The 25309-nt window shown below is 42.7% G+C and overlaps 1 protein-coding gene across 7 annotated transcripts in view; it reads left to right on the plus strand.

Moving 5' to 3' along the window:
• The window catches only part of Atp13a4 (ATPase 13A4), a 126475-nt gene extending 102428 nt beyond the window's left edge, over positions 1 to 24047 (plus strand). For 4 of the 7 annotated variants that reach the window (XM_052740594.1, XM_052740595.1, XM_052740593.1 and 1 more), the window contains 10 exons: positions 856 to 935; positions 2306 to 2348; positions 2659 to 2768; positions 4475 to 4571; positions 6460 to 6532; positions 12236 to 12407; positions 13066 to 13259; positions 14303 to 14391; positions 17590 to 17670; positions 23507 to 24047. In XM_052740594.1, coding sequence (XP_052596554.1) covers positions 856 to 935; positions 2306 to 2348; positions 2659 to 2768; positions 4475 to 4571; positions 6460 to 6532; positions 12236 to 12407; positions 13066 to 13259; positions 14303 to 14391; positions 17590 to 17670; positions 23507 to 23707 — 1140 coding nt within the window. In that variant the 3' untranslated portion in view covers positions 23708 to 24047. The other 3 variants (XM_052740598.1, XM_052740597.1, XM_052740599.1) reach the window with 3 other exon arrangements.
• Positions 24048 to 25309: the final 1262 nt, after the last annotated feature.

The raw sequence follows: 25309 nt of genomic DNA on the forward strand, positions 1-25309 counted from the left end.
ACTAAAGTGGCAGCATGGAGGATTGGTTTTGGGGCGGCTCTCACCATGTCGTCATGGTGAGGGCATTTAACAGTTCAGTAGGCACTCAGCCGTGGGGGCAGAGAGCCAGGCAAGGATAGGAGAGTGCTATTATGTGTGTGGTAGATGACTCCTGTTCTGAAGGGCCCAAACTTAAGACTCTTTTACAAAGAATAAATTTATAAGAGGGGCAAGTTACTCGTTTGCAAACAAATGACTCTGACTGAACACTGAGCCGAGTTCACAGCCACAGAGAGCAAGGAGCACATTGCTCTCATACTGGAGAATTTGAAGTGTGGAGAAGGGAAGCAGCGCAGGCCATCTGACCTTCAAACTGTCCATGTTCCATGGCTCACAAAGTTTGGGGCACCAGCTGAGCTTCGTCATTGGTCAAGTCCAGAGGCATGACTAGGGCACAGATAGTCTCTGTGTCGCCACCTGGTGGTTTTCTGCCAGTTGGGAACAATTTTTGGAAAGCAGTGTGTGCTTGCTTTCTCTTGGGGACCTGCTCTGTTTCTCTGTTGTGATTGTCCGGATTCCATTGGTTCAGTTTTCCATGAAGCTCAAGACTTTCCAGAATCATATTCTCATGGCAGCTGGGTTAAATGTCATAGGGCATCATTTTTATAAATACTTGTATTTTGTTTCCATTGGATTTATTTGATAACAAAAGTCTCAATGTCCATCTTCAAATACAAAATAAATAATAAATAGAAGTATTTCCTTGGGAACAAGCTTTTTTCCTATTCATGGACATTACCAGCAAATGTTCTATTTTCAACTGCTTTGTGTGTAACTTGCCATGATAAAAAAGATTTCCTTTTTTCCTCACGCTAGATACTGATGAACGGGACCATCTTTGCAAGAATGTCTCCGGGTCAAAAGTCAAGTCTCGTGGAAGAATTTCAGAAACTGGAGTAGGTTCTTTGCCTATGATGAAGTGATGGAGGCGTGGATGGATCCATGGGGGATGGACCAGGCACAGGGAGCTGTGTAGTTGGGTTAGGACAGCGGTTCTTACCCTGGGCAGATCACAGTCACCGGGGGAAACTTAGAAAAAGGAGTAGTAATGGTTCCACATTTCCAGTGGTACTGGCTTAATGGCTCTATGGGGCTGGAACACAGCATTTTTGCAAAACTCCCCACACCATTCATCTTTGCACTCGAAGTCGAGAAGTGCTGTATGAGAATGTAGGGCCATGATAAGGTATGGTGGGAAATGAGACAGGAAAGGTAAGCGGAGCCCAGCCACTGAAGGAGCAAGAATTTAGGCTTTATTCTGATAAGCCACCATCACACTTATAACACAGAAAGGTTCATCACATCCCTCAGTATTAAAATATTCCTTTGCTAAAGTATCCGTTCTCTCACATCATTAGAATGCTTCAACACTGAGAGTCTCCATTTACAGATGAAATGAGTGTCCGGTGTTCATCCCTTTGACAACTTATTTCCTGTCAATGAAACCTCATGGGGGACCATTATCAATGCGATGCCCCTTCTAGCCCCATCCTCCTAACGATGTGATTTAGTCTTCAAGGAAGCTTCTCTACTCAAGAAGTCCCATCTTCTCATGTTGAAAACCATGAAGGGTCTCAGAATAAACTAGTTACCTTATAGCAGTGTGAAAGCCAAGTTTACAGCATGTGCTGCGAGCTTGCACTAAGAAACCAACCATTCATAACCTAAGTCAACAGTTCCAGACCTCAAGCAGACTTCTGCTTTTTTTTCTTAACTTCTGGGCCTGGCACTTCATTTCTCAGCTGTGTGACTACCGACAGGGTACATTTCCTCCAACAAGCCCAGTCTTGGTTTCTCTTTTGACTTTCAGATGCTTATGATTATGATTATGACTTTATTAGTCACTTTCCAATCTAACACTTGATGTTAAAAATGGCAAAATGAGGACATAAGACTCCAGACCTGGTTTCTAGATAAAATCCTGTGGCCCCCCCATGATAATGGTCCCCCATGAGGTTTCATTGACAGGAAATTGGATCACATAGTTGTGATCACTACCATTTTTGTGGAGGGAAAAACTGTTCTCAAGTCAGTGAAATGCCGGTGAAGCACTGGGAAGCCCAGTGATGTGCATGCAGGGTATTTCACTCCATTGTGTGACCCATACAGTCACACATTGCTTTGACTAGTCTCTTAGGGGGAGCTTTCCTACAGTAAATAGTTTAACTCCTTAAGTAAGGATGGTTACTTCTTTTTTTAACTAGAGAAATTAGCTTTATGGACAAACTAGCTTTGATTTTCTCTACAATTCATATTTCTTTTTTAGCTACTTTGTGGGTATGTGTGGTGATGGAGCCAATGACTGTGGGGTAAGTAGCTGTGGCCATAATTTCTCAAAAATACTTGGGATGGATATCATTTTCATAGACGTATTAAACTGACACTAAGGATTTGGGAAGGTTTTGATCAAAGCCACAAAATAGTCAATGGTTGCTGTATGTTAAGTAAGGTAGAGCTTGGTTTGGAGTTCCCTCTTCCTTGGGTAGGTGTCCTGGTGACACCTTCTCTAGCGCCACCTCCTTCTTAGGTGGCAGACAGGGTAAAGTCTGGCTGGGGATCGCAGATTACCTTCTGTAGAGGTGTGCATACATCGGTACTAAAGTGACTCTTTGTTTTCAGGCTTTGAAAATGGCTCATGTTGGCATCTCTCTGTCAGAGCAGGAGGCATCAGTGGCCTCGCCTTTCACTTCCAAAACTGCAAACATCGAATGCGTTCCTCATCTCATCAAGTAAGCAGTCACTTAGCCCAGTCTTGTTCTCGCTTTTGACTTCCAGGTGCAGGTAACATTATTCTGGGGAAGTGGAAGAGCTATGTGTTGAGAGGTGCTTTCTGTAAAAGTACATTCTCCTGCCTAGTGGACTTCAAAGGGGTTCTGAATAACATGGGGGAGGGTGGTACCGTTACCAGTAAACGTCGTTGGTTGGATTGTTTTTCTAAAGGGTTGCCACTGCTTTGAATTGCATTAGCAATTACTAGTTTAGATGCTTCATCCTGGGAGATCAGGAAAACCCACTTGATTTCCTTCCCTCTTGGCTCCTTGCATTTCCTTGAGATACCCTCTTCACCCCCAGTTTTAAAAAAAATCTTTATTAGTCTCTGGTGCTCCCATTGAATTTACCTTGGTCCTGTGTTTGTGAAGCTGGTATGTTTGGCTTGAATGGTAGAGACAGCATTGTAGCCGATCTTGGTCATCACAGCTAGCAGGTGTTTATAGTTTAAAATGTACTTAATAGTCTATTATACTTAAAAAAAATAGCCTGCAGATGGAGACATGGTTAGTATTTCTTTTGTAAATAAAGAAGCCAAGAGGAAGAGAACATAACTGATATACCTGTGCTCAGAGACCACAGAGAGCTGAAAATCATGTGTTTTATCAACTATTATACTTTTCTGCTGTATTAATGTAATGATTTGGCTAGCTTCCTTTGTTTAAGATATTTATCCGTGCACTTGAGTAGGGTTTGTTGAATAGGAGCTTAGTGCTGGGATTTAAGGGAGATCAGCAAAGACAGCTCTTACAGAGATTCCTGTTTGCTATAAAAAAAATGGGGTAATGTGAAAGGTCGTAATATGACTGGGGAAGAGGAATTGGTTGCTTTAGACTGTCTTGGGGAAAACCTCACTTGAGGAGGTGAGAAACGGGAAGAAATTACCTCCTGGGCAGAGCTAATGGCAGCAGCAGGAGATGGTTTGAGGATCAGGTCTTGAACTCATAGGGAGTTAGTACACCAATCGTGAGTAAATTGAAGTCTACTGCCACCCCTATATGAAATAGCAAGAAGTGATAAATTCCATGTTTTGTGCTGGACTGTGGTATTTTTTTTCAACATCAGCCAGCAACAACAGCACAAAGGAGCACGCTCATTGTGTTCCGTCTGTTGAAATCTGATGCACAGGTAATTTGAGCACACACATTATTTTGAGTTCAGTTTTAGGAAAAGTTGGAATTGCTGAGGTGAAATTTGGATCAAATGTTTGCCAAATTCACGAAGCACCTGCTTGAAAATGCTCCTAGGCCTTACTTATTTCTCTTAGTTCACAGACGCAGCCACTGAGACAGGGGGATGGGCTTCCAAATCACAGTCACATGTGCATATGAGGTCTGAGACCGGCTCCCAGGTCTCCTGGCTATGAGTTCAGGCACTGAAACAATTCCATGCATAATGAATGAAAGCAACTGTAAACCGGAGTCCATGGGCAGGTCAAGGCTGTGGACACTGGCCCGGAACTGCCCTTTCCTGAACAACCAGCCATTTAGCTCCCACTGGATCAAGGCTGTCCAGGGTTGGAGACAAGCTATCATAGAACCAGATGTCTGGCTTTTTATCCATTTGTTTTTATGGCTGTGCAAAGCCTGGATGAGAAAAAGCACAGAATGACATCCAATTTCTCTCCATCATTTCCCTCACCCACTTTCGTTCTTTTCTTCCACAGGGAAGGCCGCGCAGCTCTCGTTACATCCTTCTGCATGTTTAAGTACATGGCCCTGTACAGCATGATTCAGTATGTTGGTGTTCTGCTGCTCTACTGGGTATGACTTGGGACAAAGCCTTGTTGAGTGAGAGCCGAAGCAAGCAGTTGTTCACTCGATGAAAAGAGGGTGTGGGTGCACCAAGGAGCCTCCTAGACGTGTCCTCGAGAGTTCACAACATAAATCAGGACTAGACAGACATGGTGGACAAGCTGTGGCTTTCTGCTATAGAAACAGGTCATCAGGGGGAAACTGAGGAACAGAATGGAGTGGCATATTTATTCTCACTGTTGCTTTCTCCTATGCGGACCAGGCACCTGCTATTCCACTCCCACTCTCTACAGAGTGGACTCTGGTGCTGGAGTAGTGCTCAATAACCGGTGTTTGAGCTTCCTTCTCTGTTCCCGTCATAAAATATGGACCAAAAGCCACTTAGGAGAGGAAAGGGTTTGTTTGGCTTATCAGTTACTATCCATCCCTGAAGGGAGGAGTGTGGAGCAGAAAAACCAATGGAGGAACATTGCTTCCTGGCTCAGTGGGCTGAGCCCTCCTCTATCAATGAATAATCAAAAACACATCCCACGGGCAGGTCCGCAGGCTAATCTGATGGAGGTAATTTTTCAGTTGAGGATCCCTTTTCCAGGTATGTCAAGTGGAAAACCAACGTTAGCCATCCCAGCAGGCTTCCCTAAATATTGGTGCTTTACAATTTCAGGGGTATAAACATACAATAGCAGCACACACTTATGTACCACATAGACACAGGAGCTGTTAATACCCCGGGAGCATAGATAATAGAAAAAAACAAATGGAGGAAAATAAATAGGCAGTATCGAGCTTTGCATATACCCTAACTTCAATTTACCACAATTAATTTAGTGGTATGTTTGCACAATTTTAGTGTTTAACAACTAGAGCTTAGCATTCATGAAAACTCAGCAATTGACTTTCAAGGGTAAATAAACCAGCATAGCTCTCATTCCTAAGTACACAGATCTGAAAATTGGTGAATTATGATATAAAAGTACGTGTATTTTGTGGTGGCTCTTATTTTTTTTAACAGGATATAAAAGGAGAAGAGATGTCACTGTTGTTTGGGAACTCAATAAGTAATTCTCCCCAGTAATTCCGAGGAAGGGGACCATCCCTGCAGATATCTCATCCAGGCTCCTTTCCCTTCATGTCTGTTTTCTCGTAGGTCCATCTCTTGGTCTCACTGCTTTCAGATAGGTTTTCAGACTCTCTCATGAGGGGGCCGGAGGTTAAGCTGCTTGTAGGAATTTGATCCTATTTTGGAATGCTTTATTTATTATTTTGGAATAGTTTATTATCCTCAAAAGTATAATTCAACATGGCATACTATGATCTCCTTTGCACTCATGTGTGAGAGCAGGGGAGCAACATCCTCGAAGACGGGGCCTTGAACACTCTTTTGCAAGAATAGAAAGACAGTTTATTAAAAGCATGTAACAACTCTCTCCTAACAACACCCAAGATACACGTTGTGAATTCAGTCACTCTAACTTCCCATTAGTGAAAATTGTGGAAGGCCACCAAACAGCTGGTACACATGACTGACTACTGGAGGGGAATGCATGGTTTGTTGTGCTGGACCAAGCTCACATTTTCTGCTAGTCACCAGAAAAGGGAAAAGATGGATCTAGCAGGTGTTCCCCCAAACACTGGGTAGCCCTGATGCAGGAGACCCCACCTGGGAAGCACACCCAGGAGGCTCTCCTGGAGTGAGAGGCTTTCACGAACTGGGGGAACCCCCTCTCCCAACCACCACTGCTCACCAACCCAAACAGGTCTAAGACCATGCCATGTCCCAAATAAGCTGCTTGAAAATTTAAAGTAGCAGGGGGACACTTAACGCGACTTTTGCTAAATCTTATCGATAAGCGCGCCATTTTTTTTTTTTTAAATCTGCTTTCCTTTTTGTTTCCAGGAGACAAACAGCCTTTCCAATTACCAGTTTCTATTCCAGGATCTGGCCATCACGACTCTTATTGGTGTAACAAGTAAGAGCTTTACACCTTTCTTCCTGGAGGTTCTTCCCCTGCTTCCGTTCCTCAACCCCGGGAAGGTTTGCCTGTCATGAAGGCAGCAGCAGTAGCAGGAATGTATGACTTAGTCTCAGAGACACAGGGTGGGGCCGCAGAGTGCTCAATTCTATGAAAAGAAAATGCTAACAAAGGGAAAAACTGAATTTTTGCCTTTTCCACAAAATAGAGCGTTTCTGTAAATGGGCACCAATCAATTAGAACGGGAAAGCACCCTGGAAACAGGAAATGGGTGGAAACTGACTTCAGCTTGCTTTTAGGTGCAGGTGGAGTTGAAATGTGTCCCACTTGTAGAGCTGAATGGCTTTGATCTTTCTGACCTCCAAACTGAGGCTGCCCAGCATGGAAAGTGGCACTTAAGGGCAATTCTGCCGTTGTAGGACTCCTGCTTCCCACCTTTCTAATGAGTGTGTGGATTGTCTCCTACGTAGGGGAAATTTCAATTTATGAATGCATTTTCAAGCTATTTTAGGCTTGCAGCAAAGAGGACACAAGTTTGTACCTTTCCCCTGAGTGTACACCGCTCCATCTCGCCCTCAACCTCACCCCTTTGCCAGCCTCGCCCCTGTTGTCAACCTCACCCCTGCCCCAAGAGAGGCACATTAGCCGCAACTGCCTTCCACGCATCGATACATTATGATTCCTGCCAAGTTCATAGTTACATTGGGCTTTACTCTTAGTCTCGAACTCTAGGAGTTTGGACATGTGTCAGGTGACAGATGTCTGTCATTGCACCATCAGACAGAATGTTTACCCTCAAATGTTTCATGCTCCATTTGCTCTCCCTCCCCAGAGCTTCTAATAGGCACTGTAGTCTTTTCACTGTCTCTACACTTTTCCAGAAACTTCAGCAGTTGGAATTACGTAGTCAGTAGGCCTTCAAGCTCAGCCTCTTTCGTACAGTGACGGTGTACACTCGACCTTTCTATACACTTTACATAGCTTGACGTTCACCTCTGTAGCAGACTGAATGACATTCTGTGGTCCCTGTGCCATAGTTTATTTCTCCACTTACCTACTGAAGGGCATCTTGGTGCTTTCATGTTTTTATAGTTTAAGCATAAAAGTGCTTTGAATGTCTGTGTGCAGGATTTCATGTGAACATAACATTTCAAATACACTGTCCACTTTGGTTCTCAAGTTCAACAGCGATACCCTCTTAGGAGCCACCCTAGGCACCAGTGTCTGGGAGGGTGCCCATGCCTAACTCTCTACAAAGGTCCAGATCTTTCATTAACTCTTTGACATGTGCTGTGGCTCTGCTTCTCTGCCTTTTCTCCCATGATTTTAATGGTTCTTGTGACAATTCACTCTAACAACATGTTCAGAAATACAAAAGGACATGCTCAGGTGGAGATAACTGCTAATTCCACTTCAGCCACTACCCCCTGCTTGCTGCTGCAAGGTTCCCCTTGCCTTTCTGCTGTCCACAGCAATAGCCACTTCTCCTTAAACACCGGACTCTCAATATCACAGTGCTCTTTCCTCAAAGGGTTTCTTTTCGCTTTAGTGATACCACACTCAGCCGAATTAGTCTACCACATAAGTGACACAGCTTCCATCTCTTTCCTTTTTTTTTTTTATTTAAAAAAATCTCCTTAAACCCTGTCCTCAGAGTATCTTGTCCTCAGTTTGCACCCTTGCTCTAAGGGATGTCAACTAGTCACATGACTTTAAAGTCATCTCTGTGTTATGAACGCCCAGTTTATAGCTATAGACGAGATGATTATCTGGAGCTTTGGAATGAAGCATCCAGCTTTGCATATTTAATGGAGCCCACACATAACATACTTGAGCCAACCTCTTAATTCTGCCAGACCTAATTATGTGAACTTACTGAGTATCATGTTTGTGCTACTTAGTGCTCCAAGCCTTTGGGCAGTCCATGAGATAGCACTGTTACCTCCTTAGCTGTTCAAATTAAAGACCTGTAGTCATTCTGGCTTTTTGCTTTTTTTTTTTTTTTTTTTTTTTTTTTTTTTTTTTTTACCCTGTATGTCTAATACATATGACATTCCTGTAGTGGACTGAATAGGAATGGACCCCATAGGCTTATAGATTTGAATGCTTGGTCATCAGGATGTGATAGTACTTGAGAGAGATTAGGAGGTGTGGTCCTCTTACAGCAAGTGTATCACTGGGGGTGGGCTTTGGGTTTTCAAAAGCCCCAGCGAGGCCCAGTGTCTTTCTTTTCCTGCTGCTTTTGGACCAGGATGTAGAACTCTTTGCTACTTCTCCAATACCATGTCTGCCTGCATGCTGCCATGCTCTCCGCCATGATGATAATGGACTAAACCTCCGGAACTGTAAGCAAGCCCCAGTTAAATGCTTTTCTTTATAAGAGATGCCGTGGTCACAGTGTCTTTTCACAGCAATAAACATGGACTAAGACAGTCCCAATTGGGTCTGTCTCCAAGTACATCCTGATTCCCTCCCTACCACTGTCACCTCATTTGTTGGGTGGGCTGTACCAGGCGTGTGGAGCCATGTTCACCTACTTATAGGAGTGTTAAGGATTTGAACCCAGGTCATCTTATTTTAGCAGCAAGTGCTCTTACACACTGAACTGGCTTCCTACTCCCTTAATGATTCTTTTAACATCATTTATTGTATTTCCTGTGTATTCCTTTTGGCTTCTTTTAATAATTTCTATAGTTTTGTTGACAGTCTCATTTCATTTAACTACTGTTTTCCTTAAATTTTTGTTCATGGTTTCACTTAGTTCTTTTTAAAATAACAATGTTTTCATGTGTTTTTATCTTATATGTATGGGTGTTGCTGTATTAACATCTGTGCATAATGTGTATGCAGTGCCTTCAGATACCAGAAGAGGGCATCTGATCCTCTGGAGCCACCATGTGGTTGCTGGGTATTGAACTTGGGTCCTCTGGAAGAACAACCAGTGTTCTTAACCACTGAGACACCTCTCCAGCCCCTTCATTTAATTTTTAAGAATATATACAACAGCTAATAGAAAATTTGCATATAAAATCTAATGTGTGGGATTCTTTGATGTCTTTTAGCTTGCTTTGTTCTGAGCATTATTGTGTATATAATAACTTTGGGTATAAGATTAAGCTCCTTTTCTAGGTTTTATAGTTTTGTTTTGCTATTGGTTGGAAGTTATAGTCATCCATTTATTACTGAGTTCCCAAAATTGTATTTGCAAAGTCATATTGCTGTAATCAGAGGCCACTAACATCTCTGTTTCCTTTAGCTCATGTTTTGACAGAGACATCTTTGAACTCTAGCAGTTAAAAAATAAATGAGCAAACCAGCTTCCTCAGCTTTTGCAGATTGGATCTTGCTGTCGTGTGTACTCAGCACTTGACAGACCCACACCGAGTCTAGAGACCATGCAGGGCTGTGAGCTTTACATCTGTAAGCATGAACCAAGCATCAGGCATGTGTCTAGCTTTTGTATACCAAAGCATACACAGATGCTGTTGAATGCTCCGATTTCTCCAAGGTTCTTCAGCTTTCAGTGGTTCTATTAGGCCCATTACATCCCTTATCTTTTTTAGAGACAATCTTGAGTATTTTCAAGCACTGCATGTCAATTTGTTTTTATTTTTGCCCTGAATGAATTCCATATTAGGAGTCTCATATTAAGTGAACTGGAGATGAGAATCTGGGATCATTTCTTCAGGTAGTGGCTAGGTACATTATGGCAGACCTGCACATGAACCTGTGGGTAAAGTCTGCTGTGTAGCTTCCGTGACTATGGACCAGAGAGCATCTCAGGAAATGCAGGGTACCATCTTCCAGACTGATCCCTAGCGGGTGAAGGAGTAGGGCAGGCGCATGCAGACATGTGACAAAACTCTCCTGTAATTTTAGTGAGGCGGCTCCGTGGGTAAGAGCACTCGCTCCCACGCCTGACAACCGGAGACCCATCCCTGGGACCCACATGGTGGAAGAAGAAAAACGATGTTAAAGTTATCTCCTACCTCACACACACACACATCACGGTGTGTGCTTGTGGGCACACAAGCAATAAACAAACAAATAATAACAAAGGAATGAATGAATGAATGAATGAATGAACATAAAACATTTTTTGAAGAGTTGAAAAATCCTTACCATTTTAAGTTAGGTCCCCCCCCCTTTTTTTTTCTTAATTCACTTTCTGCTATGTTGCTACAGACTTTTGTATATTTTCTAGAGCTCTGGCAAAGGTTGGTTTGGAGGGTTTTGCATATTTTCCAGTGTTCCTCTGGGGAGGGAGCTCTCAGTGTGCCTTCTCCATTTTCCTGATGCCATTAAACACTGGGAAGCATTTCTTCACCGTGATTGTGTTACAGACTGAACTTGATATTGATGTCATGACGAATATTGTTCTGGAATTTTAATTGCTTTGATTAGGATAAATTTCCCAAAGTGGAAACCAAAAATGGAATGTTTTTCCATTTTCATATTCATTTCTTTGTTGGCACTGAAGTTTTGTCTCAACTCACATTTCTACAAAATTCACTAAAGGGTGTATGCTATCTTTCTTTCTTATCATTTAATAGTCTTTGCCAACTTAATCGGCCATCCCCACCCCACCCCCCAAAAAACCTAAAAAACCCAGGCATCTTGCAACTGTCCTGTGTCTGTTCTTTTGAAAACTTCCTCATGACTTGTATTTGGAACCATTAACTGCTTTGTTCTCCCAGTTTATAATGCTCTTGAAGTTGTCTATTTCTTTAGATGATTGCACCAGAGAAGTTATATCATTCTTCTATTTCAAGTTATTAGTTCTTTAACAATTTTGTACCATATGTATGTATTTATTTACTTATTTATATATGTATGGGTGTTTTGCCTGCATGTATGTCTGTGTACCAAATATGTGCCTGGTGCCTGCAGAAGCCAGAAAAGGGCATTGGACCCCCTGGAAGTGGAATTACAGATGATTGTGAGCCACCATGTGGGTGTTGGGAATTGAACCCAGGTCCTCTGGAAGAGCAGCCAGTGCTTGTAATTGCTGAGCCATCTCTCCAACCTCAGTCATTTTTTTTTATCACATTCACCCCCTCACCAAACTCCTCCCGGTTCACTCTCCTTCCTTCCCACCCAACTTTGTGTCCTTAAAAAAAAATAAACCTATTCCAATGCTTTGTGCTGCACTAATATTCTTGTATGTGTGGCCTTCCATTGGAGCGTGGTTGCATTAATTGGGGATACATGCTTAAGAAAACTGACTCCCTGTCTCCCAGCAACAATCCAGTAGCTCCTCAGCCAGGGGCGGGACTTTATGCCCAGCTCCCCTTCCTGTGCTGGGATTTGGTCTGGCTTGCACTTGCACAGATCTTGTGCATGCTGTCCCAGCTGCTGTGAGGTCACACGTGCAGCCACCCTCTGTGTCTGGAAGACACTGTTTCACTGTTGCCATCGAGGGCCTCTGACTTGCACATTCTTTCTGGCCCTTCTTTTGCAAAGATCCCAGAGTTTGGGGAGAATGGGTTGTGATACAGGTGTCCCGTCTAGGACCGAGCGCTCCACAGTCTCATATCCTCTGCTTTGAGCAGCGATAGGTCTCTGTGTCAAACACCATCTGCTGCAAGGAGAGGCTTCTCGGGCTGAGGGTTGGCAGGGGCATCGATCCTACCGTTCTTACTGCTAAGAATGCAACATTTTCCCACTCTCGTGCATGTAAACCTTGGATTTATTTTGCAGTGAATCTGAACGGGGCCAACCCCAAGCTAGTGCCTTTCAGGCCTGCAGGGAGGCTGATCTCCCCACCTCTGCTGCTCTCCGTTATCCTCAACATCCTTCTCAGTTTGGCCATGCACGTCGTGGGCTTTGTCCTCGTACAGAAGCAGCCTTGGTACCTCATGGAGTTGCACAGGTATCGGTGTGGCCTCAAATCCAGCTTCTTGAAGTCTGATTTCTGTCAAACATCATCTGCCCTGCATGAAGAGAGCCAACTGGGTCTTCACCTACCCAGAGTTTCAGTTCCTTTAAGTCTTTTGGGAAAATTTCCAACAACCCTCTGTGCTTTTATCACACACCATTGACTGTGTTGTTTAATAGTGAGGGTGGCTAGAGGTCATAACTCTCCTGTTTGTCCCAGTTTAAGGAGCCCAGTTTAGGCCATGTCTGGTGAAATGATTGAAATCTTTTCCTTTCAAAATTGTCCCTGTTCAATGATAAAGTATATGTCACCCTCTGTATGACTTAGGAGTTCTTAAATCTCCTAAGGGAAGAATCACAATTTACTCATCTCCTCCACCCCCTGTATCCTTAATATACATGATGGATGCACAGCAGCTTAATGATCAAGTAGACAGTTGAATCTGCCCATGTATCTATTTACAAATTCAAACAGACAAGAGTATACATCTGTCTGCCCTTATTTTTCCTTTATTTTTGTGTCTTTTTTTTTTAAACCACAATGGAGACAACTGCGAAATATGGGATGTTTGCTCCAGACACCGTTTGCCACGGTGGCCACCAGATGCAAATGTGTTCTGATGACTCTGTGGCTTTTTTGGTTTCCTTTATAGTGCCTGCACAATGAGAAATGAGAGCATCTCAGCCATCATCACGTCTCCAAACGCTCCTGAGAAAAACAGAAGTCACAGCCCCTTTTCGAGTTTTGAGAATACTACTATATGGTTTTTAGGAACCATCAACTGTATCATCGTGGCCCTTGTATTCTCCAAAGGAAAACCGTTTAGGCAGCCTACCTATACAAACTGTGAGTAACACTGCCCGGAAGCAGCATGACGATGATTTGACCATCGCTGATCATTAGAACAGGCATGCTCAGGTCACTCAGGAACCAACCTGCACAGCTGAGTCTCAGCTAGAGTCCCCCCACTTCCACTCCAGAGCTCCAAAAAATTCTGGAGTCTCATTCCCCTGCCTCTCTCTCTCGTCCCATCAAAGAGAGGCTTTCTCTTTTCATCCTGTTTTGCCACCAGAAGTTGTCTTTAGTGATTTCTCTTGGGATCATCTAAGTTGGGAAGATCGATGCAAAGACCAATCTTTACTTGTCAGTGTCTGTCCGGATTCATCCTAGGGATGTGAGAAGGGGCACAGCCCTCAGCCGGGATGGCATTGTTTGGTGACAGACTCGGAGTAGGTCCAGCCCAGAGGAAACTCATTATACAGCATTGGGGACACCCTTAGCTGGAGGAATTTGGGGCAGAGAGGCTGTTTAGGAGAAGTGGGTGCCCTAATTTGTTTCTGAGATATGTATTTGTATATTAGTATTAACCCTCTAATTTAAAAAATTCAGAAGCACAAGTTGGAGGATCAATGTCCTCATACAAAAGTGTCCCAGGAAAATTACTTGATCTTTTTCCTCATTGGGATGAAGAAGCAGTTGAATGCTTATCTTTATACAATCACAATTTAAAATTTCATGTATTTATGGCATTCCTGGTTTTCCAGAAAGGGATTTGAAGCAGATGACTTGTGTTAAAGCCAGCTACTTGAATGTCTTTAAAGCACTCATTGAAAGGGCATTTTATCATTGCTGTTCTCTATATATTTACCACCTGCACTAATTGAAACATAACATGCATATAAAAAGGGCCCCCCCATCAAGAACATGCATAGAAATTATGGAGGTGAGACCCATCACATAGAAATGAGTGCTTTCGTTCAATATGCTGTATTTGGATGCAGAAATCAAGTAAATGTAATTCTAGCGTTAACCTAGAATGTATCAGTCAATAGACTCATGCTTCACACAGCAACTTCCCAAAATGATAGCCTGTGTTCTTGTTTCCTCAGATATATTTGTCCTTGTACTGATTTTGCAGATGGGCGTATGTCTTTTCATTCTATTTGCGGATATTCCAGAGTTGCATAGGCGTTTGGACGTAAGTATCTTCTCCGGAATTATGGTGTTATGTATTTTTGTCACCGGCTTCTGAAAGCAGGTCACTGTTGGAACTGACATGGACTTCCGACACCGGTTATGTACTTTGGAACTGGCAGAGTTTGAAAGAATGATAAACTATATCTAATTTTTACTTAAGCTAATCAGGAAATAAAATTCCATCAAGTGTTGATTCTGAGACTAGAGATAGCCTTCAAAAAAATATTGAACCATTTTTCATTGAAAACAAAATCCCCTGTAAGACTGGTAAAAATTCTACTTATATATTTTCTCTTTCAAATGCCATTTAAAGAAACTTTGCCTGCAACCATCTTTAGGTTAATTCTCAAATCTGTACTTACTTTGAAAAATCCATGCTTCTCTGTATGTTCATAGTTATATCTGAAAGGGTGCTTTCAAAGAAGCTTGTTCCTGTATCTCAAGCTCTCTCTTACATTTGAAAAAATGTAACCAAGACAACTTTGAAACCCTACAAGATACCATAATCTTACCTACTCAAGCTAGGAAAAGCTGGCACTCTGCAATAATAAAGGAGGGAATGTTTTGGTTTGGCGAGAGCTTGTGTGGAGTCCATGGCAGTGGGACTACAAAGGATGCTGAAAAGAGGCATTGTCCAGTTTAAAACCAAGCCTTCTTATCACATAAACACGGATCTATTTTAGAAAATGTGGAATATTCAGGGAAGGAAAATGATAACACTATCTGCTATCTTTCCATCTTTTAAAATTCATGTATTGTAAATGGGTTTTGCCTCAAATTTATAAAGTTTATCCTGAATTGAAGCATGTTGATTCACAACCTAGATTTTTTAAAAATGCGTAATACATTCCCGTGGTTTAAAATTGTTTTTAAAATGTAAATACTCTAAAATATCCTTCCCAACCTAGCTTCCTTCTGGAGGCAATGCATGGTATCAGTTTTTTTTTTTTTTACATATATTCACACTTTATTTTCTACATATGCAGAGAAGTACATGTATTTCTTATGTGTATGAATCTTCTCCCACATTTTTACACAATGGTAGCAAACTGTTCTGTTTGTCAGTATTCTGAGATGTTGATATCAAAGTGGGATGTGTTATGCAAGAAATTCATTGTAGAAGATATCTGTGGGAGAAAAGGGTAGAAGCCAGGGAAGACAAGGAGAGGCATCACACTGCCACAAAGACCCCGGGAAGAGTTGGTGTGGCTGTAATGACTTAAGGATTAAGCTGAGATTGTTCATCAGGAATGTCTGGCATCTTACAGGAGAAAATCTCAAGAGAATCCATGCCATCCTCATTTGCTGGCCCCGAGTAGCCCATGGGAAGTACAGTGTTGGAATGGAAGTTGTGGTAGATTTTGAGTATAGTGTTTGGGTTGCCAATATTTATCTTCCCATCAGCGGGAGATGTGAATGGAACATTTTCATAGCTGTGTGTATTTATCTTCCCATCAGCAGGAGAGCTGAATGGAATATTTTCATGGCCGCTACAACCACATACACAGTCCTGTACCTTATTTCTTTCATGTAACAGTGTATTTTGGTAATTATGTCATGCTAGCACATAAATCTCCATTGTTTTAAGTGATAACATAATATTTTGTTATATATACATATGCATATTTCATGGTATAGATTGTATATGTATCATAATTTTATGTGCAGTCCTATATTAATTAACATGTAACTGTTTCTAAGTTGTTACCCTTAGAAAGACACAGTAAAAGAACCATGTCCATATCTTTTTTAGTCATGTACAAGTATATGTCAGGAGTAAATTCCTAGAAGTGGATTTAAAATAATAATTTTGAGAGCATTGTTCTCCATAGGATTGCATCAGCTTTTACTCCCATCAGCATATGAGGCATTGTATAAGACATGTAATACACAGCAGAGTGTACTTGGCTTATCCATCCATCCACCCACCCATCAATATATCCATCCATCCATCCATCCACCCACCCATCAATCCATCCATCCATCTATCCATCCACCCATCCATCCCTCTACCCATCCATCCATCCATCCATCCATCCATCCATCCATCCATCCATCCATCCATCCACCCATACATCTACCCATCCATCCATCCATCCATCCATCCATCCATCCATCCATCCATCGATTAGTTCATTCTCACACTTATGTATCAGGAACTGTGCCTGAAGAGGGGTTGGAAGAAGGCAGAGGAAGTTTGGAAAGAGCTTGATTTCAGCTCCACGTGTTCCTTTGGCAAGTACCCCTGTAAGGCCACAGGCTGTGATGCTATAGGCACAGCCCCAAAAGAGCAGCCCTGACCCGGTACTCCAAAGCAGGACTTGAATGAAGAGAAACATTGCACTAGAAGGCAGAAGGCCACCCTGTCCACAGTGGAGGTTCCACACATGTATCCTCAGAGATGCCTGGGAATAAAGTCACATTCCTACATTCCCTCTTCAAAACAACACAAAACAATCAGATAAAAAAGGGTTTGTTATTATTTATTTTCATTGCAAAGAGACCAAAATTAGAAAATGTAGAAATTTTAGATAAAAGAAAGAAACTGAGAAAAAGAAAAGAAAGGAAAAAAAAAAACCCAGTCATAATCCTCAAATGATTAAATATCAGTTTTCCACACTTACAAGTTTTTATGTATATGTGTATGTTCAAGTATGTGTATGCAATATGTACTATATACACGTGCCATTTATATTCTAGATTTATTTAATCTGTGCATGTCTGTGTGTCAGTGTGTGAACTTGTGCAAATACATGAGGGTGTCATGGAGGCCAGAATCGGGTGTCAGTCCACCTGGAGCTTGGGTTACAGGTAGTTGTGAGTCACCTGATGATGTGGGTGTTGGGAACTGAACTGTTGAGCCTCCAAATGAACACAAGTGCTCTCAACCCCCGAGCTACCATTTGCATATGTGTGCATGTGTGCGTGTGCGTGTGCGTGCGTGCGTGCATGCGTGCGTGCGTGTGTGTGTGTGTGTTTCCACTGTGGTTTATAGCTCACACAAATGCCCAGTCCCCCGAGCTACCATTTGCATATGTGTGTGTGCGTGCGTGCGTGCGTGCGTGCGTGCGTGCGTGTGTGTGTGTGTGTGTGTGTGTTTCCACTGTGGTTTATAGCTCACACAAATGCCCAGTGTGAACATGGAAACTTTTCCAGCGTATGTGTTCTGAGGCTAACTGCCCTTTGTCTCCTCTGCCAGCTGCTCTGCACGCCTGTCCTGTGGAGAGTCTATATTCTCATCATGATCAGCTCCAACTTTGTTGTGTCCTTTGCTGTGGAGGTGAGTGCCCCTAGGCTATGTGTTGTGTGTGTGTGAGTGGGGCCCAGTTCTTTAGGAGCTTGAGAACGAAACAACTTCAATGTGCAGAGGCTTGACACTGTGACGGTCGGTCCTTCCTTTACGGGCAAAGGCGTGGGACAATGTGCACGCACATCATCAGGCAGCTCACAACTACCTGTAATCCAAGCTTCAGGTGAACTGACACCCGATTCTGGCCTCCATGACAACCCTCATGTATTTGCACAAATTCACACGCTGACACACAGACACGTATAGATTAAATAAATCTAGACTATAAATGGCTCGTGTATATAGGACAATGTGCAGTGTGCTTTTCTCTGATGAAAAAGCAAGCATTGGGTCTTCTCATCTGCAAAGCATGGCAGGGAGGATGCAGTCACGATCCTTGAGGTTCTAGTCATTCTTCACGTTCCCCAATACGGGCACAAACAGAATGATTCACATTTTAAAATTGAGATACGATTTGTGCACTATAAAACTCACCATTTTAAAGTAAACAGTTCAATGTGTTTAGTATAGTCGCTGAGTGTTCAGTCATCAACATTACCTTAGTTCCAAAACCCGTTCCTCACCCCCAAAGAAATCATGCAACCCATTAGCAATTGATTTCCATTCCATTTCTCTCCTTGACAACCACAAAAACACTTTTTGTCTCTGTGGATTTTTCTGTTTGGGAAATTTCAGGTAAATAAAATAATTTCATACATAGTTTTATTTTTTTGTTTTGTCTTCAGTGCTGAAGACTGAACCCACAGTCTTATATATGCTAGGTAAGCACTCTACCACTAAGTCAGTCCCACAACTCCCCATTTTTTGTTTGTTTATTTTTAAGGACAGGGTCTTACAATATAACCCAGGCTGGTTAGAATCCCCAGTCTTCCTGCCTCTGCCTATTGAGTTTGGAATTGTAGGTGTGCTCCATTTTGCTTCAGAGGTATGGGCCTTTTTGTGTCTAGCTTCTTGCATTTAACAGCTTGTATTGTTCCCAGCTGTGAAGGGAAGCAAGCCTCACAGTGAGCTCTCACAGCTTGCTTTCTACAGTTCACATTTGCTCCGTTTTCTTAGTGAAAAGAGCATGTACCCACTTTTATCTCTGTTTCACCCTCTCTTCTCTCAGTGGTTATCAGACATAATCTCCCTTCTTCAAAGCCTGGTATTGGAAGGTGGTACCTAATGAAGGCATCTGGAGAGAAGAGAAATGTGGAGTTCTATCTGTCTCCATTTTTTTCTCTGAACTGTAGAACTATTGTGTTCCAGCAACTGGGGTATTCACAGTGGGCTGTGAGTTCCTTCTGCGAGGACAGAATCTCTGGGAACATTCCACCCTGTGCAGAGCAAAGACCACCATAGTGGTCAGTGGAAGAACAGAGCCCCGAATCAGGGCACTGTACCCTCTCTCTGGAGGCTAAACCAGGTTATGCCACAACAGAGCAGGTACCACACTCATCGGGCAGGCTTGGTAAAATGGGAAGCACAGATTATCAAGCGCCCCCCCTCCCCCCGCCTTTGCTGTGTCTGGCTCAGTAGATGTGAGAGCCTGTCTGTCCAACAGGTTGCCGGGTGATTCTGCTGTGATGGGTTCTGGCAGCACACTCTCAAAGCACTATGCACATTCTCCAAAGCAACCAGATTCCTGTGGGTGTCCTCAGATTGAGTTGCAGAAAGGGGGTTCCCACTGTTGAAAGCAGTGGTTCTCAACTTTCCTAATGCTGTGACACTTTACTATGGTTCCTTATGTTGTGGTGATCCCAACCATAAAATTATTTTATTGCTATTTAATTAACTGTAATTTTGCTACTGTTATGAATTGTAATGTAAATATCTGATATGCTTTGGGGAAGTCACAACCCACAGGTTGAGAACTGCTGTTTTTAAGGATACTCTCCCGTACATGTCTTGCTGATTGCTCTTTCCATTTGAAACATATTTCTCCATATCTGCATATTGACATTCTGTTCCATCCTCTACAGCACAATTGCAGGACTGACCTCTTCATGAATCTTTCCTGATCCCTGGGTCTGCTAGGCAATTAACAAAACTCACTAAGTGCAGCTTAAACAGAAAAGTCATTTACCAATTTGGGAAACAGACTTGAGGTGGACACTTCAGGACTCTCACATACCAGAGGTCTGCACCTCTTGGTACCATCAACCTTCACTGTGTCTTTTCTTGCTTCCTGCTCAGGTCTCTAGCCCAGTTGTGTGACACATCTGTGTATGGGCAGAAAACAGGGGAGGTTTTACTTCCTCAGATATGAATGTACTACCAGGAAACACAAGTTTTCTATGACACATCAGCAAACTTCTTCATATGCCTCATTAGTTAGGGCTGTCTCATTGTTATTCTGAGTAGAAAGGCATTCTGGGTAAGGGAATCCATGTTCGGACAGGTTGACTTAGATGGTTTGCTTGTCTTTCTTCCCCAGCTGGTATATTTTCAGCAAAGAGCACAGGCTCAGTCAGTCCTTCTGGTGTGAACCCTGGTTCCAGCTCTTTGTTGATGCTTGACTTTGGGCAAATTATTCTGTTTCATTGGGTTTGTTCCCTCTGCTGTAACATGTTACTAGAAATCATACCTTTCTTTATATACATACAGATGGAAATGTGAGCAATGAGAAGCACGTAGTAAGTGTTGAATAGTCATAAACCTATCTGAACACTTGGCTGAGGGGGCTGCCTGTCGGTAATCCTAGAACTTGGGAAACTGAGGTAGATCAGAGTTTGAGGCTAGCCTGGGCTGTATGAGGAGAGTCAGTCTCAAAAGTCCAAACCTAAACAAAACAAGCAAAAATAAAAAAGAAACAAGGCTCCTCAAACATATCCAAAAACAAATACAAGAAGAACACAACGTAAGCAAGAAGTCATCTTCATCTCTTGTGACACCGTTTCTTACTTTGTTTCTGTCACTCTTTCAACCATGTCTTTATACACTTGTTCTTTCCACAACAGTTCACTGACCTTGTGACGTATCCCAGGGTATTTCGCCAGGAGAAAGCTAACAGAGGTGTAGGACTTACAGTCTACAGGCAGTGAGCAGACACATGCTAAAGTTAGTTGTGAGTTCATGCCTTCTCTTGCCATTAAGCTCTGCTGGCAAGATCTCGCATTAGTAGCTATTGCATTTAAAATCCTACATTTTATGGCATTTAATCCTGCAATCACTGCAGTGAAAATTCTAGTTGGGGCTGAGTAAGAGTCATTTAAATTAAATGTTAGCAATGACCTTGTTCATACCCAGCAGTTGGGATGGGTCACTGATACTCATAAGAGCGAGGCATCTTCTTTGGTTCTCATGTTGAGTGAGAGATGAAGATACACACATGTGTATTTACTATGGTTTGCCAGCAACTTCTATATTGAAAAATTAGACACCTTAGACTCCTTTCCTATGACATTCAGTTGTTCACTAACCCCTTTCTCTGTGATCAGCAGGTGCTTAGAGGCAGGGTAGAATTACTGAGTCTTTGATAGAGGACTACCATGATTGAGAATGATGGAGGCTGTTTTCCTGCCTCATGTGGTGAATGAACCTAAGAGAGGAGATAAAGACTGTCATGGGCTCAGCAAGATGTCTTTCCTTTAAGTGACTCTGAATGTGTGCCAGGAAGTGCAAAGGAATGCTGGGTGAACTGAGCTAAATCCACCTTACTGGCCTGCTTGTGTTATACATAGTCCAAACAGTTTTCTCAAGGGTAAGCATAATGTCTGACTCTCTTTGCAGCATTTTATGTATTGTCTGGTTTGCTGAGGCCTGGCTCTAATGCTAAGCTTAGAGTATCCCAGAAATCAAGTAGGTTCAAGTGAGATCTTAGTGTATGAATCTCACTCCCTGCCTGCTCAGAAGCATGGGAGCTGATACAAATGGTTTTAATAATGCCCATCATTTTTTATTACTGTGCATGCATGTGTATGTCCATAAGTACTTAAGAATTGAGTAGTCAGTTGGAAAAGCTTACAGAGAATTCTTTTAAAGAAATGGCTTCTCATCAAAGCTTTGCTTTGCTTCTAGCTGTGCATTTCATTTACAAGGCAGGATCACAAGGCGGATCACCCATCAGTGAAGCTTTAGCTCTTCTTTGGAGAGTGGCAGAGGGGTATAAGTAGCATGTTAGAAGGAGAAAGATTCCACACAACATGGAGATTCCCATCTCATCTCTCATGTAATTTCTTTGAAGAAATGCTTAGATTCCCCACAACTGTTACATTTAAAAACTCAGAGTTGGTACCAGTGCCCCTGCCTTCTCCCAGCTCCAAGGAGAGCTACAGTGCTCCTGTTATGGGCAGGCAGACTAACAGGTTGGCCAGATGCTGAAGATGGCTCCCTGGGTCTTAATTCCTTCCAAGAGGCCTACTAGTGTTCAGAGGTAAAGACTCTGGGTAAGCTGTGCTTCCTATCTTTACTATGCACAATAAGACTAAAATAACAAAGATGGGCAGATTGTAGGAAAACTACATCTCCCATAGTTCCTCATTAACTCAGTGCACAAAAGATACCCAGGATGGACATCAAAACCAGTTCTAATTTTATCAGTTTGTTCTCCTTTTCTTTTATGAAAATATCTAAGATGCTCAACTTTTGTACAAACTTTGATAAGATGGAATGCGCGAGCACACACACACACACACACACACACACACACACACACACACACACACACACATTCTGGTGCGTGCACGCACATGAACCTCTTCTGTGATTTGGCTTATGACTAGTTTTCCTTGATGTTAACATTACTTCATGGAATAAAATGGTAGTTCAAAGTGTTTGTAATAGATTTTTGTGTGTGTGTGTGTGTGTGGGGGTGTTTTGCCAGAATGTGTATCTGTACACCATGTGCATGGGATACCCAAGAAGGATAGAAGAGGACTTCAGGTCCTCTGGAACTGGAGCTACAGATGGCTGTGACCTGCCATGTGATGCTGGGAATTGAACTCTGCTCCTCTACAAGAGTTACTAGCAGCTAGTGCTCTTAACTGCTGAGCTGTCTCTCCAGCCCCAACTGTTTTTTGCGATGCATCACTTTTATAATATTAAAAAGGCATTTCAGTGAAGGTGAAGGCAAGTGAGGCACACAACCATTAGTTAAAAGAGTAGTTCAGGGGGCAGGCAGAGGGTGATAGCCCTGCCCTGCTCTGCCCCGCATTGTAAGGGCAGTCGTATAATCCTTACAGCACATACAAGGAAGGGATTATTATTTCTAGCTCAACCGGCTCAGGCTAATAGACTTCCTCCTTCATGCTGGGAGTTGGTCACAGGTGCCAGCCTAATGACTTGGCCATAGTCTTACAGTTATGAAGCGAACCTATATTTCCCTAACCCCAAGACTGAGGCCTCTATTTAAATTTCACTGGCCTGTGCTCCCAGATGGCAATGCCTTGCAGAGGTGCATCAAAGACACATCCTGCATCTTTCTACACATTCGGTTCTATGAGATGCTAAAACTTTTTTTTTTTTTTTTTTTTTTTTTTTTTTTTTTTTATAAAATGTCACTTTATAAGGCATGAAGTTGGATGTGGTATGGTGTGAAATACAGTATTTGAATGATTTTAAAGTCAACTTAGATGTGAGAGTCCCGAGAACTGTCTTGGAGGTAGGCTGCTTCCAGCGGAACTCCCAGGTTTTTGAAACCCCCTTCTTGTAGCTGAGGTCCTTAAGTAGAAAAGTTTGAGAATCCAGCTGCAAAACTTCTTAAGATTTGCTTAGGTCCCAGGCTTTTGTTAAGCTGGATCCAGGCGAACTTTGAAAGAGTATCTGATTGTGATCTATGGAATTAGGTAACTTAAATCAGAAAGACTGTTTATCTTTTATCTTCCAGGAGACCATTATTGAAAACCGGGCATTGTGGCTAGCAGTCAAGAGGTGTTTCGGTTATCAATCAAAAAGCCAGTATCGGATATGGCAGAGGAATTTGGCAAATGACTCAAATTGGCCCCCACTAAACCAGACCTCCTGCTCTGACATGCAGGGGGTGTCCTACAGCAACCCTGTGTTTGAGAGCAACGAGGAACAACTTTGAAGGAGAACAGTATCTAAGCTGTCGTCAACATGAAGATAAAAAGGACCAGTTTCAGAGACGTTGGAGCAATTTGACTCTTCACACTATCAATTGGAGTTTGTTGGGGGGGATAAACTTCCAATGCTTGGTGACACATTAAAGTCCATCTGCTTAAATGGAGTCTGTGCAGAACAGTGTCCCCAGAAGATGTCTTTCCTCCTGGCTTCTGGAGCTTCTGGTGGCTCCTATTGAACCGAGAATGGAGTAAGGTTTACAATGGGCCAAAAGACTGGCAGGTATCAGAGGGAAAATATATGTTAGAATAATTCTTTCTAAAAATAAATGAATCTAGGGAAGGTCATACAGTGTGTATTCATAGAGTTGTAACATAGCAAGGATAGAGTATCCAATTGTCACCTGATGGGAAAACTAACACAAGAGAAGCATCATCTAATCTCCCTTCCCTGGTTCCAGACTCACAGCCTTCCTTCTCCTTTTGGCCTTCCTCTGCATATTTGCTACAACGACACACACCCCTTCATCTCAGTGACTCCTCACACTAGAGATTTTCTCTTGCTGGGACAGCTGTCCCCAGGGTGGTGAGCACCTCAGAGTGACGACTCTACCGTTGGAACACGAGGACTCTATGTTCACTAGAGCGGGGGTGGGGGGGGAACTGGAGACAACATGGGGGAGGGTCTGTGTTTCACCCCCAGAGCAGCAGCTCTTCCCACACCTACCCTCATGCCATTAGCAGAGGCTTGGCCCAGGAGCTGGGGAGGGCTGTCTCTCGTACCTAGGATTAAAGAAGTGACTAAGGAGGGCCCTGCTTAGAAGAGCTTCACCATTGTTTTAATGCTGGGCTGTTTCTATGTTGTAAATTTTTGTGCTAGAGTCCCCCTACTTTCAGGCCCTACAATGATATACTGGTCTCCCTTATGTTCTAGGGACAAGGCAGAAGGGTATCATAGGGCCTAAGTATTGATTACTCCCTGACTGTATGAATGAACCCATGGGTCAGGGGCCCCTCATCTTCCTTACGCTCTGCTCTGCTATTTGGAGGATGCCCCTTCTTGTGTGTTCTGCATTATATGCTGACATTGAGCAACCTGGGTCTTTCTGGCTTAAGACTGACCTGCTTCTAGAAAACAAAATTTCCCCTTATTTTACCACCACGAACAACTGGATTATACGGGATTGACTCAGCATAGAAAACACCCAGATTTCTCTTAGGCCTGTGGGAAACATTGAACTTCAGGACAACATCCACACATAGATTTTTTTTTTTAATTTAAAAATTGCGCTCATACAATGTATTTTGATCATTTTCCTCTCCTTCAACTCCCTGCCAGCCCCCCAGACCTTCTCTACCTCTGGACCCATCCAACTTCTTATTCTCTTTCTCTCTCTCAAACAAAAAAAAAGAAAGAGCAGAAAAATAAAAAGAAAGGAATATCAAATGAACAACAAACAGTAAACAAAAAACAAAACAAAACAAAAACAAAAAAGCCCCAAACCTAAACAAAAGCAAAACCATGCTGATCTGGAGATACATGCCTTTAATGGAGGCAGGCAGACCTCTGTGAGTTCAAGGTCAGCCTGGTTTACACAGCACACGTAGAA

The sequence above is a fragment of the Peromyscus californicus genome, unplaced genomic scaffold, assembly GCF_007827085.1.
Source record: "Peromyscus californicus insignis strain IS unplaced genomic scaffold, ASM782708v3 Scaffold_16__1_contigs__length_79575227, whole genome shotgun sequence".
Lineage (NCBI taxonomy): Eukaryota > Metazoa > Chordata > Mammalia > Rodentia > Cricetidae > Peromyscus > Peromyscus californicus.